The 16,147-nt window shown below is 46.0% G+C and overlaps 1 protein-coding gene across 1 annotated transcript; it reads left to right on the top strand.

The window, feature by feature from the left end:
* The first annotated feature begins 7,193 nt into the window (after positions 1–7,193).
* LOC119360856 (ethylene-responsive transcription factor ERF107-like) lies at positions 7,194–7,667 on the top strand. The gene has a single exon (XM_037626332.1). It carries the CDS (start codon positions 7,194–7,196, stop codon positions 7,665–7,667), a length of 474 nt encoding a protein of 157 aa, XP_037482229.1.
* The last annotated feature ends 8,480 nt before the right edge of the window (positions 7,668–16,147 follow it).

The raw sequence follows: 16,147 nt of genomic DNA, 5'->3' as shown, positions 1-16,147 counted from the left end.
GACGCGCCCTTCGATGCGCGTGACGGATAGATTGAGAACGCCAACGCGTCCACCTCGACGCGTCGCGGCGAGGAGCGGAACACCGATGCGTCCTCCTCGATTAGTGGCGGCGAGGAATGGAACGGAGGCGCATCGCGTCGCGGCGAGGAGCGGAACACCGACGCGTCCTCCTCGACTAGTGGTGGCGAGGAATGTAACTGCAACGCATCGCATAGCGACGAGGAGCAGAACGCCGACACATCCTCCTCGACTAGTGGCGGCGAGGAACGGAAACACGATGCGTGACCGTTCGCGCGGTGCAGCGAGGGGATCCTAGGGCTTGGGAGGGGAGATGCCATGGTTGTCGACGTGAGAGGGAGGGGGAGGAGATAGCGTTGAATGTGAACGTGAGGGGGAGGAGATAGCGATGTCGTGGGAGGCGCAGTATTTATAGCGAGCAATGGCACACCTACATAAGATATGGACTGAGCTGCACTGACTTAACTGCAGGTCCAGTTGCGTCACTAACATGTGGGCCAGTACACTGCTGGGCCCTTATGTCAGTGACCCAATGCACCTGAAGTTAAGTAAAAGCTACGTGGGCATAATTGTTGGAGTAAATTATGGGGGAGCGAAGGGGTGGAAATATTTCTGGTCACAATGGATTGGACGAGCGTGGGGGGAGGAGAGTCATGCATGCAGATTTTTTCACACGGGGTGGAGTGGTGGGACCGCTGGAGGGAGAAGGAGAGTTTGGCAGGCATATTGTTTCCACACATGGAGAGGAAAAGATTTGGAGACGAACGGGCTTCCTGCAGGTATGGGGAACGGTGCATAATAAGTCATCTTGCATGTTGGGCTAGGTATAGTCTCAAGTCATTAAAAACATACACGCCCCACACATGTTCATATTTCAAGGTGCACTAAATTATTGCATGCGATGATTAAGGCTGGCCATCATGGTGGTATCTTAGCTGGTACACGGGAATAGCAAACATGCTGATGTGGCAAAGAATTAAAGAAGAGAGGGGGTTAGACTAACTAGTGTTCATGCATGCATTGGTAAACACAATTTTTTGTGAAGAACGTCAGCATTAGTTGAGTACTTTTGCAGACTTCAAAAACTATTTCACGACCTCTACTATCTTGCTAAGAGTAGGTGAAATTTTTGAGTCGAGCCCTTTAAACTAGAAGGGAGGTAGTGGTACTCTAATAGCTAGGTGTGTAAGTCATCTTACGAAAACCAAATAATCCCAAAACACATAGGCGCGGTGCATTCATTTCTACCTCGTTTCTTGTTTCTTGACATATCAACCAATAAGAGATGAGGGTGTGCATGCATGAGATGCAGTGGTTAGTTCATTGCATGCAATACTATTTAATTAGCAAATAAACATTAATGTCTCTCGTTTTCCCCTCCTCCTTGGTCACGGTGCACAGCCTAAGATGACTTACTCACCTAGACGGAGGGAGTATCAACATTCACAATGTCAAATCAATATTTTTACACTCATTATAAAACGTAGTTCTTATACTCATTATAATCAGTATTGTAGATATTGATATTTTTAGTATAAATTTGGTCGTGGGATTTCATTGATGCCTGTCAAAGTATGGAGGAAGCGGAGCTTAGGTCTTGCATTGACGGTCTCTACATAGGTATTTCTCTTCATAATCCTGTAATTTTAGAGACTGATTGCGCTTTTGTGGTAGCGTCTCTTGCATCGGGGGACTATGACAGGTCTGCTATGCGTGACCTGAAGATGAAAGCGTTGAGCATCTCGAAGTTGATCAACAATCTTCAATTGTCAAAGATTAGCCGTTCGGCCAATAAGGTGGCACACTTAATCGCCAAGTATAGCTTTGACAATAGATTAGATGGTATTCTTGTAAATAACGTACCGCCCTGTGTGGTGAATATTGTATCGAATGAGTGTACTGGTGTGGCTGGTTAATTAATATAAGGTGGTGTTTAAAAAAAGTATATATTTGGTCAAACACTTTCCAAACGGTTGACGGGAGTAAAAAGGACCAGAGGGAGTATCATGCATGCGGAGTAGGCAAAAAAATTTGCTCATTTTTAGCCAGTCGAAGTCTCAAAGGGCGCGACCGCGCGAGGGAGGCGAAGGTCGTGGGAGGCGTGACGGTTGACGGAATTAAGTGAAGTTACATCCACGCACGGGCATGGCGTGCAAACAGGCAGAAGCTATACCGTCAGGCCTACGATATGGGTCTTGTAGACATGACATCTAGTGGGTCCCGCATAGTTCTCGAGAACTCTTTGGGGGCTTGCAGCCGTTTATCCACCGGGCAAGCCAACAACTCCATGCTGTTCGCACACCCTACTCGTCCCCGTCTTCTACCTCACAACAGTTTGCTTCCAGTCGTCCCGTCCTTTCACATTAGTTCGCTCCCAGTTTTTGCGGGGTACAACAGTTCAACTTCTCCTAACCCTCCTCCAAAATCCATGTCCTCCCAAATCTCCATGGTCGCCGCTGAGTACCAGGTTAGAGCCATCACCGGCAATCAGTTCATCGTCATCTACACACGTGGATCTGTGACGGTGAAAGCATGGCTTGCTCGCTTCCTACGCATGTTCAACAGTTCAATGGATGAGTGGGTCGCTGGGCTAGATGTTGAGTACACCACAGTCGTGGTATGAGAGAAGGATCCAAAGGATGAAGAGAGGAAGAATTCCGCCGTGATCCAGGTTTGCGTACATAACGTTTGCTTGGTATACCACATATGCCATGCTGCCGTTGAGTGCCAGGATTTTACGAACTTCCTCAAGGACAAAAGAGTGAAATTTGTTACTGTAGGCTTTAAGAACGACAAAGAAGTCCTGCATCGGATAGGTCTCGTTGTAGACCAGCCCTTCAATCTCCAGAAGGCAAGCCTTGTGTCCTCCTTTCAACCTTCAATGCTGACCCTGGCAGCAGCCATGATTGATCCTTCGTACGCTAAACTGAAGAAACCTCATCACGAGTTTCATCATGTATGGGAGTCGAAGACATTAGATGAAGATCACATCCTGTACACAGCAATGGATGCCTACCTTTGTTTAAATATCTACATGGGTTGGATGAAGAAGCAGAGCCCAGTGTCCGGTTCCAGCAAAGAAGCGTCGGCGAGGAGGAAGAGGAAGAGGGACGAGGACGAAGTCGAGGACGTGGACTCGGACTCCGAGTAGGTGGCAGTGCCATCGCTCATGCTGGTTCTACTGCAGTGTCAAGCTGACTAGTTGCTTAGTTTATTTTCAAGGGTGTGTTGTGCCGAGGCCCCAGCAGAACTATGTTTATGCTCTTTCTCGTTATTTGAACTGTTTAGTACGTAGAGTAGTACTAGTACTATGTCTTACTACTGTTCTTCTTGCAGTTGGTACTACTGCTCGTACCTTCGTGTTCCCACTTTACTTAATACATTCGTACTAGTAGTATAATTTGGGTCAGTCAATTTGTGAAAGAAGTTCGACGGAGCGAAGGAAGAAGACGGCAGAAGAGGTGGAAGAAGCCCTTCTAGCCATCCATGTTGCATCAAACGGCTCACATGAATTGACTGACCCAAATTTCTCCTTTAGATTGCAGGATCCATGTGGCATTCAAGGTCTCGAAGGTAGATTCCGCGTCCGCACCCGGTTTGCGGGCTCGACGCGCGCGCGACTGGCTTCCACCGCGACAGCCACCATGCGCGCCTCCTCCGCGCTGGCGGAGACGACTATGACATGCTAGTTCCTCCTTGCTGGCGTGCTGGAGCATGCGCTCGTCCTCCTCTTCGTACGCTGCGTGCATAGACGCGGCTCCACCAGCTGCTCGCGTGCTTGGCAGCGCGGCGGTATGGCGAGGAGGGACTACAGACGATGTGAGTGGGCGAGCCTTTGGCTTCATGGCACAGTGATGGCGGCGACACGGCGGTGATGGTCGAGAAATTGTTGGCCAGAGCAGGCGGGCGCCGGCATGCGCAACGGTGGCTGCATATTGAAGAGTGCGCGTATGGGAGCTTACTTTAGTTTTATATGAGGGTGGTCAAACTTAAAAGAAAACCATACTAGTACATGTAAACATTAGACTTAGGCAACGCTTTTATTATTTATTTATTTTGAAGTTAGTACCATAGCCACGATACGGAATCCTGTGCAAGCGCGTGAACCGCGGCCGCGCGGTCGATCAAACGGTGCGTCACCGTGTCGCGCTCGAAGGACATCCACCGAACCTTTTTGTGTGTGTGAAAACAATCCTCGAATATTACTCAAGTTTTTTTTTCTGGGAAAGTTCTTGACGCTGCAATATTTCGGTATATTTGAATTTAGCTCCAGTTTGTGTTTATTTGGATTTGGACGTTTTAGGTGCGCCCTAGTTTTTTTAATAATTATTTTGTGTGTGTGACTGAGAGAGAACGTGTGTATGTGTCCATATGTGTGTTGTGGCGGAAGGGAAATGTGGAGACCGTGTGCGTGTGATACAGACATAGAGAGGTGTGAATGTGCAAACGATCATGCATGAGTGAGACATAGACAGATGCCGATACATTGTGTATACATGAGAGAACGGTCTGCTAGTTTACTTGTGTGTGTGTGTGTGAGAGAGAGAGAGAGGGGAGAGAGAGAGAGGAGCATCCGTAACACAACAACCATCTCTCTCGATTCGTCCGTCCCTCGCACGATCGCATGCAACATATGCATCAACGCGCACATTTTGACACCCTCACTCGGCCCCTGCCCACCTCAAGGTCCGCGCAATCTCTTCGTGAATACCCATTTCTCTCCTTATGTTTGCTTTCTCTCAATATCTGACACACACACACACATGCACGCACGCACACACACACACGCACGCACGCACGCAGCACAGCACACACACACACTCCCCCGAGCACACAATTCATCCCCATCCATGGTTATACGGCGACCACTCTCGCTTGTGCTTCTTTGCACCCCAACATGCACAACACCTCAATCTTCAAAGAGGGCATCGAGTAGATTGAAGACGGCGACCACACCGCGCTAGAGAATGCGGGTTCATTTGGAAGCAGGGTGATGTGACGACGGCTGACTGACTCCTCCCCCCCACCCTCTCTCTCTATCTTGCACAAAATTACCAATCCCTCTCTCCCCCGCACAAAATTGTCAATCCCTTAACCCATGAGATCCTTCCCCTCTCGTCCATGTTTTTCCAGCTCTCTCATCAAACATGTTGTCTCTTCTCCTTCCACGTATACAGAATCACGTATATTACATGTCTCCATCTTTCTCACAGACCTAACTTCTTCCTCTCTCTTTCTCTCTCTCTCTCTCTCTCTCTCTCTCTCTCTCTCTTTGTGTGTCTTGTTAGGTTTGTCTCCTACTCTCTCGTCCACATACATACAATCTTTCCCGCCCTATCTGCTCCATCTTCAAAAGCTCTCTCTGCACGTTTCATTTACACAATGGGATATGTCAAAATGTTGCTTCTATAATGGCTGATGTAGAGTTTTGGTTGTTTTTGTTGCATCCTACAAAGTAATAACTATGAAATGCATTTAGATTCTCATTTGATTGGGATTATGTGAGTTTGAGCATGTTGTGAAGTACTATAGACCTTGTATACATCTTGAGATTCGACAATTATTGTAACTATTGAATTGTATAGACCATTACATTCGAAGTCAATAGCCTAATATATTTATTTCACAATTTCAACAAATGATTAGTTCACTACAAACTAAGAAAACAAATGTGTACTTCCTCCGTTTTTATTTAAGTCCACGTATTAGCATTGGTCAAAGTCAAGTTTTGTAAACTCTCAGAAAGCTTATAACAAAAAATATTAACATATACAATAACAAATAAATACCATTAGATTCATTATTGAATGTACTTCCACATCATACATATTTGTTATGGTAAATGTTTATATTTTTATATAAACTTGGTCAAACTTTAGGAAGTTTGACTTTGGTCAAACCTAATATGCAGAGTTTACTACTACTACTCGCTAGTTGCTTAGCCGAATCACTCAACACGCCACATGGGGAGTCCAGTGTCACAAAATTTTGAGGTCGGCGGGAAAATCTCCCGCGACCCTGATTCGAGCAGTGAGAAGTTACCATCATAGCCTTCGGAACAGGCCTACGTACGACGCTTGGTAGGGGGCTGTTTTTGTAACTTCAGGTTCACCCTACCAAACCAGCCCCACCCCGGCACCCAGAGTAGTACACCTGAATACTACCCATTTTCTATCCCCACCACAAAATAGACTTCTCCACGGCACCGCAGCCTTTGTGCTCCTCCCCTTTACATCGGCGCACTCGTCCACCGCAGCGCATCTGCCTCATCGACGACCTCGTACGCCGCACTGGAGCCGGTCCACCGTCATCGTCGTAGACGGAGCCTCTTCCCCGGCATCATCTTCCACGGTCTCGGATCTGCTTCCCGGAAGCCGACGCCAAGCGCAGAAGTACCACCGTCGTGGACAATGAATTGACTCCGGTTGCCGACCATGACTCACAGAGGCCGCCGCGACCATCGTTCTCCTCCTTGATTGGTAATGTGTGTATTGAATCACTTAGCAGTACATGTGCAGTTCCAATTTTGTTCATACCTACCCTTCAATTTTCCTGGGTGCTATTATTCCCGTAAAAGTAATTGGTTATAGCCTCCATTGTCCAACAGAATATCAGCTTGTAATTGTGCGTCGCTCCTGTATCGCGTTGTGCTTGGGTAGGTTTTTCATCTGCAACCAGCAGTGTGGCAAATGATGGAAAGGTTTTTAGAACTAGCAAGATGCCCATGCGTTGCACGCATCAAGATGCATTTGTATGAGTAGTTTATCTTGTGGGAGAAAAGGATGAACGAGGGAAGGCCTTATTTGCAAATCTGGAGAGGGGTATAGGTATCTTTTTTGCAATATTCCCATTTGTTTCCTTCATATCTGTCAGATATAAATCGGACGGCCTATATTGCAAGAAAAGAAAGTATAGAGAAAAAAAAGTAGACATAAAGGAAGTAGAGATAAATATAAAATATAAAATATAAAATAAATATAACCATAGATAAGAGAGTAGAGATATCAGAGACGTCGAGAAAGGATCGTGCGCGCACGGGAAAAAGCGGCCGGGCGTGCGCTAGTTTTGGCGCGCGGCGTCCGGCGCGCTTTATAAAATGCAACACCCTCCCACCGCTCTGTGCCTCTCCACCGCTCTCTCCCCGCTCTTTTTCGCCTCGCCGCCGCCGCGCAACCATGCCGCCGCATCACCGGGAAACTTGGGGATACCGCGGCATCCGCACGCGCCCCTCCAGCGGCTTCTCCGCCGAGATCCGGTTCCGTGGGATGCACCTCGGCCTCAGCAATTTTGACACTGCCACCGAGGCCGCCCGCACGTATGATGCGGCGGCGTGGCGCCTCCGGTGGCCTCATAGAACATTGAACTTTCCCTACGTGCCGACGCTGGAGCGGGCGCAGGAGCTTGCGCCTCTGCCGCGGCTTAGCACCGACGAGGATTGTCGCGACAACCGGAGGCGGGAGCACCGTCTCGGCATCACCGAGATGGACGAGAAATCCATTGCGCTGTGGCGCCAACACTTCCCGCAGGACATCATCAACAAGCGCGAGTTCTACGCGCAAAGGAGGGCGGAAAGGGAAAGAGGAGGGCGGAGCGAGCCTCCTATCGCGAGGACAAGCGTAGGCAAAAAGCGGACGCTCAATTTAACATGAGGCTAGGAGCAGCGTCGCCCTGGGAATTCGACGACGATCGGTATCTTCACGCCTACAGTCAGACGCCGGAGGAGGACATCACCGAGGAGCAGTCGGACGACAAGGAGTAGTTGAATTATCTTTTTTGTATCTATCTATGCTGAGAACTATCCTCTACTCTCCAGTATCTACTTCTCGATCTCAGCACTGTAAACGCTTTTTTAAAGCGCCGCGCTTTGCGATTCTGTTGGAGATGCTCTAACATGGCAGATGAGTGCTTTAATGTTGCCCACAAGATGCGCGAGTATTACTAGTAGTATTTTTCTTGCCATGTTGAGATTTTGAAACCACGAGTGTGAACATGCAGAGGAGCAATGAAGACCAAACACGGGATACTCGGGACATCTTCAAGGAGCGTGGCAAGTTAAAGAGGAGCTGCACCAAACCTGTAAAACGAGCTTTGGTAAGTTACACCCTTTCAATTACTTTCGTTTAGCCTCGTGTTCTTCGATGTGTATATGTTGTAGTTTCTGTTTCTCTTAAGCGTGGTATTCTTCGATGTGTAATAAGAAGACTCTTAATTGTCCTAATGCTTTCATTTTTAACTTGGTGTAGGAAGTGGGTGTTCTCACCATGTAGTCTGTTTTTATATTTCTTTTCCTTTTGAATTCACTTCTCTGAGTTCTGTTTATCTGGCTTCTACTAAATGGATCTAGGTTTCTCTGAGTATTGATCTAAAAAAGAAGTAACTTCATGTCAGGATGCAGTTCCTGCGAGGAGGGAAGTATGGTCAACCTCGAGATCAAGTTTCCAAAATGAGACTGGATTACACACAAGGTGCCAGTTCCCTAATGATGCTGGATTAGACACAAGGTGCAAATTCCCAGATGATGCTGGATTACACACAAGCCAGGTGGAGTCGTCAGCTCTTCGTGTCCTTGTGGCATTAGTAAAGGGTGAAAGAAAGCGTGCAACAGCCCTTGAGAATGTAGCTGAGGTCCTGGAGATGCAAAAAGAGCAATCAGATGCTCTCTTCACCCAAGCCAAAGAAGAGATGGAAGAAGCCAGAAATAAGCTAGAAGAGGCTAGGCGTCTCCTGCTATCTAAAACTGTTGTCAATACAAAATTTCCTTCCTAATAGCTAGGTTCAAATGTTTATCTAGTCAGCATGCCTATTGTGATGTCTGTGCATCTACTGATGTGGCACAAAATGTTTTTTTGGGTCATGTAATAACAACAATTACTTTCTAAACAATAACAGACGAAGCATTGGACATGGTATAGTTCACGCGCAAGCCCGACATTCCAAGTCCAACTTCCACATCAAACTCATGCTCACAGATATCTGCACATTCATACATAATGTCCACAACCATGATTCACTTCAAAGCCAAAAAAATGTGAGGAGAGTTATAAATAAAGAAAAACCTCTACTAGTTCCTGCTACCAGTGCGAGCACAACAAGTCAAGACCATGCGTAAATTAATTATATTTTAGTCATTTTTTGTGTTCTAAAATGCCTGCCGGCTCGCGGAAGGACGTGTTGCCGGCACACGCGCGGATTCAATGAAGGCAGGCGGGGCAGTCTTAAGCTGGTTGCACGCGGCGAGGAGGCGTGCTTAGCCAGGCCTGTAGCGAGTGCGGCCCTCTTGGCCGGCGCACCAGTTCAATGCCTGTGCTATGAGAGGTCGCGTCCGTGTCAGAGCAATCACTCCCTCCAGTCCTTTTTTGTTTGGGTATAACAAAATCTCATTTTCCATTCACATTTTACAAGTAAAATTCATGGACAAACTTTGACCCAAAGTACGATGGGGACTAGTAAACCAGAATGGAGGTAGTAGTTTTTTTAATCAAAGAAGGGTTTCCCCTTCCGATTACTAAAAACCAACATCTAAATCTATACCATAGTATTTGCCCTAGAACTACCAGGTTCAACATCTCGTAACATAAACCCATACAACCATACGCCAAGGAGGTACGTAGTACTATGAATTCCATTTTTCCTCCATACCAATCGTTCTAAAAACTACTTACTACTTATAACGTGCCATTTACAATTGGAACTCTTAACCCTGCTAAAAAACAATATTTTAAACGTGGCTACTCGGTCTGTGGCAACTGGCGAGCCACCACGCTCCAAGTCGTTCACCTGTGGTCCCGACCATCAACTCCTACAAAGGTGCTCCACCACGTACCCGGTACCCGCGAATGCAGCAATCATGCACCTAGGGTTTTAGGGTTTATTTGTTAACGTCGCCTTTATGTAACACTCATGTGTGCGAGACAGCGAGAGGCCGACTTCGTGTGTGCACCTCTTCTCTTCGTATATGTACTCCACCGTTTGTCTGGTGTCCAAAAAATTATAATAACTACTAGCAATGTGCCAATGTGTTGCCACACGATCAAAGTAGATTAATACATATTCATGTTGGAAATATGCCCTAGAGGCAATAATAAATTAGTTATTATTATATTTCCTTGTTCATGATAATCGTTTATTATCCATGCTATAATTGTATTGATAGGAAACTCAGATACATGTGTGGATACATAGACAACACCATGTCCCTAGTAAGCCTCTAATTGACTAGCTCGTTGATCAATAGATGGTTACGGTTTCCTGACCATGGACATTGGATGTCATTAATAACGGGATCACATCATTAGGAGAATGATGTGATGGACAAGACCCAATCCTAAGCCTAGCACAAGGATCGTGTAGTTCGTATGCTAAAGCTTTTCTAATGTCAAGTATCATTTCCTTAGACCATGAAATTGTGCAACTCCCGGATACCGTAGGAATGCTTTGGGTGTACCAAACGTCACAACGTAACTGGGTGGCTATAAAGGTGCACTACAGGTATCTCCGAAAGTGTCTGTTGGGTTGGCACGAATCGAGACTGGGATTTGTCACTCCGTGTAAACGGAGAGGTATCTCTGGGCCCACTTGGTAGGACATCATCATAATGTGCACAATGTGACCAAGGGGTTGATCATGGGAGGATGTGTTACGGAACGAGTAAAGAGACTTGCCGGTAACGAGATTGAACAAGGTATCGATATACCGACGATCGAATCTCGGGCAAGTACAATACCGTTAGACAAAGGGAATTGTATACGGGATCGATTGAGTCCTTGACATCGTGGTTCATCCGATGAGATCATCGTGGAACATGTGGGAGCCAACATGGGTATCCAGATCCCGCTGTTGGTTATTGACCGGAGAACGTCTCGGTCATGTCTGCATGGTTCCCGAACCCGTAGGGTCTACACACTTAAGGTTCGATGATGCTAGGGTTATAAAGGAAGTTTGTATGTGGTTACCGAATGTTGTTCAGAGTCCCGGATGAGATCCCGGACGTCATGAGGAGTTCCGGAATGGTCCAGAGGTAAAGATTTATATATGGGAAGTCCTGTTTTGGTCACCGGAAAAGTTTTGGGTTTTTCCAGTAACGTACCGGGACCACTGGGAGGGTCCCGGGGGTCTACCAAGTGGGGCCACCAACCCCGGAGGGCTGCATGGGCCAAGTGTGGGAGGGGACCAGCCCCAGGTGGGCTGGTGCGCCCCCCACAAGGGGCCCAAGGCGCAAGGGAGAGTGGGAGGGGGCAAACCCTAGGGCAGATGGGCCCTAAGGCCCACCCCAGGCGCGCCTCCCCTCTCTCCCCCTCTGGCTGCTACCCAGATGGCATCTGGGGGCTTCCTCCACCCGTGGGGAGGGAACCCTAGAGGGGGCGCAGCCCCCTCCCCTCCCCCTATAAATACTTGAGGCCTGGGGGCTGCCCAACAGAGGAGTTTCTTCCTATGTTGGCACAGCCCTACCTCTCTTACTCCTCCTCTCCCGCGGTGCTTGGCGAAGCCCTGCAGGATTGCCACGCTCCTCCATCACCACCACGCCGTTGTGCTGCTGCTGGATGGAGTCTTCCTCAACCTCTCCCTCTCTCCTTGCTGGATCAAGGCGTGGGAGACGTCACCGGGCTGTACGTGTGTTGAATGCGGAGGTGCCGTCCGTTCGGCACTAGGATCTCCGGTGATTTGGATCACGACGAGTACGACTCCTTCAACCCCGTTCTCTTGAATGCTTCCGCTTAGCGATCTACAAGGGTATGTAGATGCACTCTCCTTCCCCTCGTTGCTGGTTTCTCCTTAGATAGATCTTGGTGACACGTAGGAATATTTTGAATTTCTGCTACGCCCTAACAATGGCATCATGAGCTAGGTCTATTGCGTAGATTCTTTGCACGAGTAGAACACAAAGTAGTTGTGGGCATTGATTTTGTTCAATATGCTTACCGTTACTAGTCCAATCTTGTTTCGACGGTATTGTGGGATGAAGTGGCCCGGACCGACCTTACACGTACTCTTACGTGACACAGGTTCCACCGACTGACATGCACTTGGTGCATAGGGTGGCTAGCGGGTGCCAGTCTCTCCCACTTTAGTCGGAACGGATTCGATGAAAAGGGTCCTTGTGAAGGGTAAATATCAATTGGCATATCACGTTGTGGTTTTGCATAGGTAAGAAACATTCTTGCTAGAAACCCATAGCAGCCACGTAAAACATGCAAACAACAATTAGAGGACGTCTAACTTGTTTTTGCAGGGTATGCTATGTGATGTGATATGGCCAAGAAGAATGTGATGAATGATATGTGATGTATGAGATGGATCATGTTCTTGTAATAGGAATCACGACTTGCATGTCGATGAGTATGACAACCGGCAGGAGCCATAGGAGTTGTCTTTATTTATTGTATGACCTGCGTGTCATTGAACAACGCCATGTAATTACTTTACTTTATTGCTAACCGGTAGCCATAGTATTAGAAGTAATAAGTTGGCGAGACAACTTCATGGAGACACGATGATGGAAATCATGATGATGGAGATCATGGTGTCATGCCGGTGACGATGATGATCATGGAGCCCCGAAGATGGAGATCAAAAGGAGCCATATGATATTGGCCATATCATGTCACTATTTGATTGCATGTGATGTTTATCATGTTTATACATCTTATTTGCTTAGAACGACGGTAGTAAATAAGATGATCCCTCATTAAAATTTCAAGAAAGTGTTCCCCCTAACTGTGCACCATTGCGAAAGTTCGTCGTTTCGAAGCACCACGTGATGATCGGGTGTGATAGATTCTTACGTTCACATACAACGGGTGTAAGACAGATTTACACATGCGAAACACTTAGGTTAACTTGACGAGCCTAACATGTACAGACATGGCCTCGGAACACAAGAGACCGAAAGGTCGAGCATGAGTCGTATGGTAGATACGATCAACATGAAGATGTTCACCGATGATGACTAGTCCGTCTCACGTGATGATCGGACACGGCCTAGTTGACTCGGATCATGTAATCACTTAGATGACTAGAGGGATGTCTATCTGAGTGGGAGTTCATGAGATGAACTTAATTATCCTAAACATAGTCAAAAGATCTTTGCAAATTATGTCGTAAGCTCGCGCTTTAGTTCCACTGTTTAGATATGTTCCTAGAGAAAATATAGTTGAAAGTTGACAGTAGCGATTATGCGGACAATAGAAAGCTTATGTCCTTAATGCACCACTCAGTGTGCTGAACCCCAAACGTTGTTTGTAGATGTTGCGAACATCGGACATACACGTTTTGATAACTACGTGATAGTTCAGTTAAATGGTTTAGAGTAGAGGCACCAAAGACGTTTTTAGAAACGTCGCGGAACATATGAGATGTTTCGAGGGCTGAAATTGGGATTTCAGGCTCGTGCCCACGTCAAGAGGTATGAGACCTCCGACGATTTTCTTAGCCTGCAAACTAAGGGAGAAAAGCTCAATCGTTGAGCTTGTGATCAGATTGTCTGAGTGCAACAATCACTTGAATCGAGTGGGAGTTCATCTTCCAGATGAGATAGTGATGTTTCTCCAAAGTCATTGCCACCAAGCTGCTAGAGCTTCGTGATGAACTATAACATATCAGGGATAGATATGATGATCCTTGAGGTATTCACGATGTTTGACACCGCGAAAGTAGAAATCAAGAAGGAGCATCAATTGTAGATGGTTGGTGAAACCACTAGTTTCAAGAAGGGCAAGGGCAAGAAGGGATACTTCATGAAACGGCAAATCAGCTGCTGCTCCAGTGAAGAAACCCAAGGTTGAACCCAAACCCGAGACTAAGTGCTTCTGTGATAAGGGGAATAGTCACTAGAGCGGAATTACCCTAGGTACTTGGTAGATGAGAAGGCTGGCAAGGTCGATAGAAGTATATTGGATATACATTATGTTAATGTGTACTTTACTAGTACTCCTAGTAGCACCAGGGTATTAGATACCGGTTCGGTTGCTAAGTGTTAGTAACTCGAAATAAAAGAGCTACGGAATAAATGGAGACTAGCTAAAGGTGAGCTGACGATATGTGTTGGAAGTGTTTCCAAGTTTGATGTGATCAAACATCGCACGCTCCCTCTACCATCAAGATTAGTATTAAACCTGAATAATTGTCATTTGGTGTTTGCATTGAGCATAGACATGATTGGATTATGTCTATCGCAATACGGTTATTCATTTAAGGAGAATAATGGTTACTCTATTTATTTGAATAATACCTTCAATGGTCTTGCACCTAAAGGAATGGTTTATTGAATCTCGATCGTAGTGATACACATTTTCATGCCAAAAAATTATAAGATAGTAATGATAGTACCACTTACTTGTGGCACTGCCATGTAAGTCATATTGGTATAAAACGCATGAAGAAGCTCCATGTTGATGGATCTTTGGACTCACTCATTTTTGAAAAGTTTGAGACATGCGAGCCATGTCTATTGGTGCATACGCATGAAGAAACTCCATGCAGATGGATCATTTAGACTCACTTGATTTTGAATCACTTGAGATATGCAAATCATACCACATGGACAAGATGGCTGAAAAGCCTCGGTTTCAGTAAGATGGAACTAGATAGCAACTTGTTGGAAGTAACACATTTTGATGTGTGCAGTCCAATGAGTGTTGAGGCATGCAGTGAATATCGTTATGTTCTTACTTCATAGATGATTCGAGTAGATGTCGAGTATATTTACTTGATGAAACACAAGTCTGAATTATTGAATGGTTCAAGTAATTTCAGAGTGAAGTTTAAGATCTTCGTGACAAGAGGATAGAATGTCTATGATATGATCATAGAGATGAATATCTGAGTTACGAGTTTTGGCACACAATTAAGACATTGTGGAAATTGTTTCACAATTAATAGCGCCTGGAACACCATAGTGTGATGATGTGTCCGAACATCATAAGTAGCACCCTATTGGATATGGTGCGTACCTTGATGTCTCTTATCGAATTACCACTATCGTTCATGGGTTAGGCATTAGAGACAACCGCACTCACTTTAATAGGGTACCACGTAATTCCGTTGAGACGACACCCTTTGGAGAAACCTAAGTTGTCGTTTCTTAAAAGGTTTGGGGCTGCGACGCTTATGTGAAAAAGTTTCAGGTTGATAAGCTCGAACCCAAAGCGGATAAAATGCATCTTTATAGGACACCCAAAACAGTTGGGTATACCTCCTAATTCAGATCCGAAAGCAATAGGGATTGTTTCTTGAATCGGGTCCTTTCTCGAGGAAAAGTTTGTCTCGAAGAATTGAGTGGGAGGATGGTGGAGACTTGATGAGGTTATTGAACTGTCACTTCAACTAGTGTGTAGCAGGGCATAGGAAGTTGTTCCTGTGGCACCTACACCAATTGAAGTAGAAGCTTATGATAGTGATCATGAAGTTTTGGATCAAGTCACTACCGTACCTCGTAGGGTGACAAGGATGCGTACCACTTCAGAGTGGCACAGTAATCCTGTCTTGAAGGTCATGTTGCTAGACAACAATGAACCTACGAGCTATGAAGAAGCGATGGTGGGCCCAAATTCCGACAAATGGTTAGAAGCCATGAAATTCGAGATAGGATCGATGTATCATAACAAAGCATGGACTTTGGTGGACTTGCCCGATGATCGGCAAGCCATTGAAATAAATGGATCTTTAAGAAGAAGACGGACGTGGACGGTAATGTCACCGTCTATGAAGCTCGACTTGTGGCGAAGAGTTTTTCACAAGTTCAAGGAGTTGACTACAATGAGATTTTCTCATCCGTAGCGATGCTTAAGTCCGTCGGAATCATGTTAGCATTAGCTGCATTTATGAAATCTGGCAGATGGATGTCAAGACGAGTTTCCTTACCAGTTTTCGTAAGGAAAGGTTGTATGTGATACAATCAGAAAAGTTTTGTCGATCCTAAGGATGCTAAAAGGTATGCTGGCTCCAGCGATCCTTCTAAGGACTGGAGTAAGCATCTCGGAGTTGGAATGTGCGCTTTGAAAAGATGATCAAAGATTTTGGGTTTATACAAAGTTCATGAGAAACCTGTATTTCCAAAGAAGTGAGTGGGAGCACTATGGAATTTCTGATGAGTATATGTTGTTGACATATTGTTGATCAGAAATGATGTAGA

This window comes from Triticum dicoccoides, chromosome 2B, assembly GCF_002162155.2.
Source record: "Triticum dicoccoides isolate Atlit2015 ecotype Zavitan chromosome 2B, WEW_v2.0, whole genome shotgun sequence".
Classification (NCBI taxonomy): Eukaryota; Viridiplantae; Streptophyta; class Magnoliopsida; order Poales; family Poaceae; genus Triticum; species Triticum dicoccoides.
This window is presented reverse-complemented; position numbering and strand designations above follow the sequence as displayed.

Coding starts and splice junctions, on each gene's coding strand:
- LOC119360856 (XM_037626332.1), top strand. CDS start 7,194: ATGCCGCCGCATCACCGGGAAACTTGGGGATACCGCGGCATCCGCACG.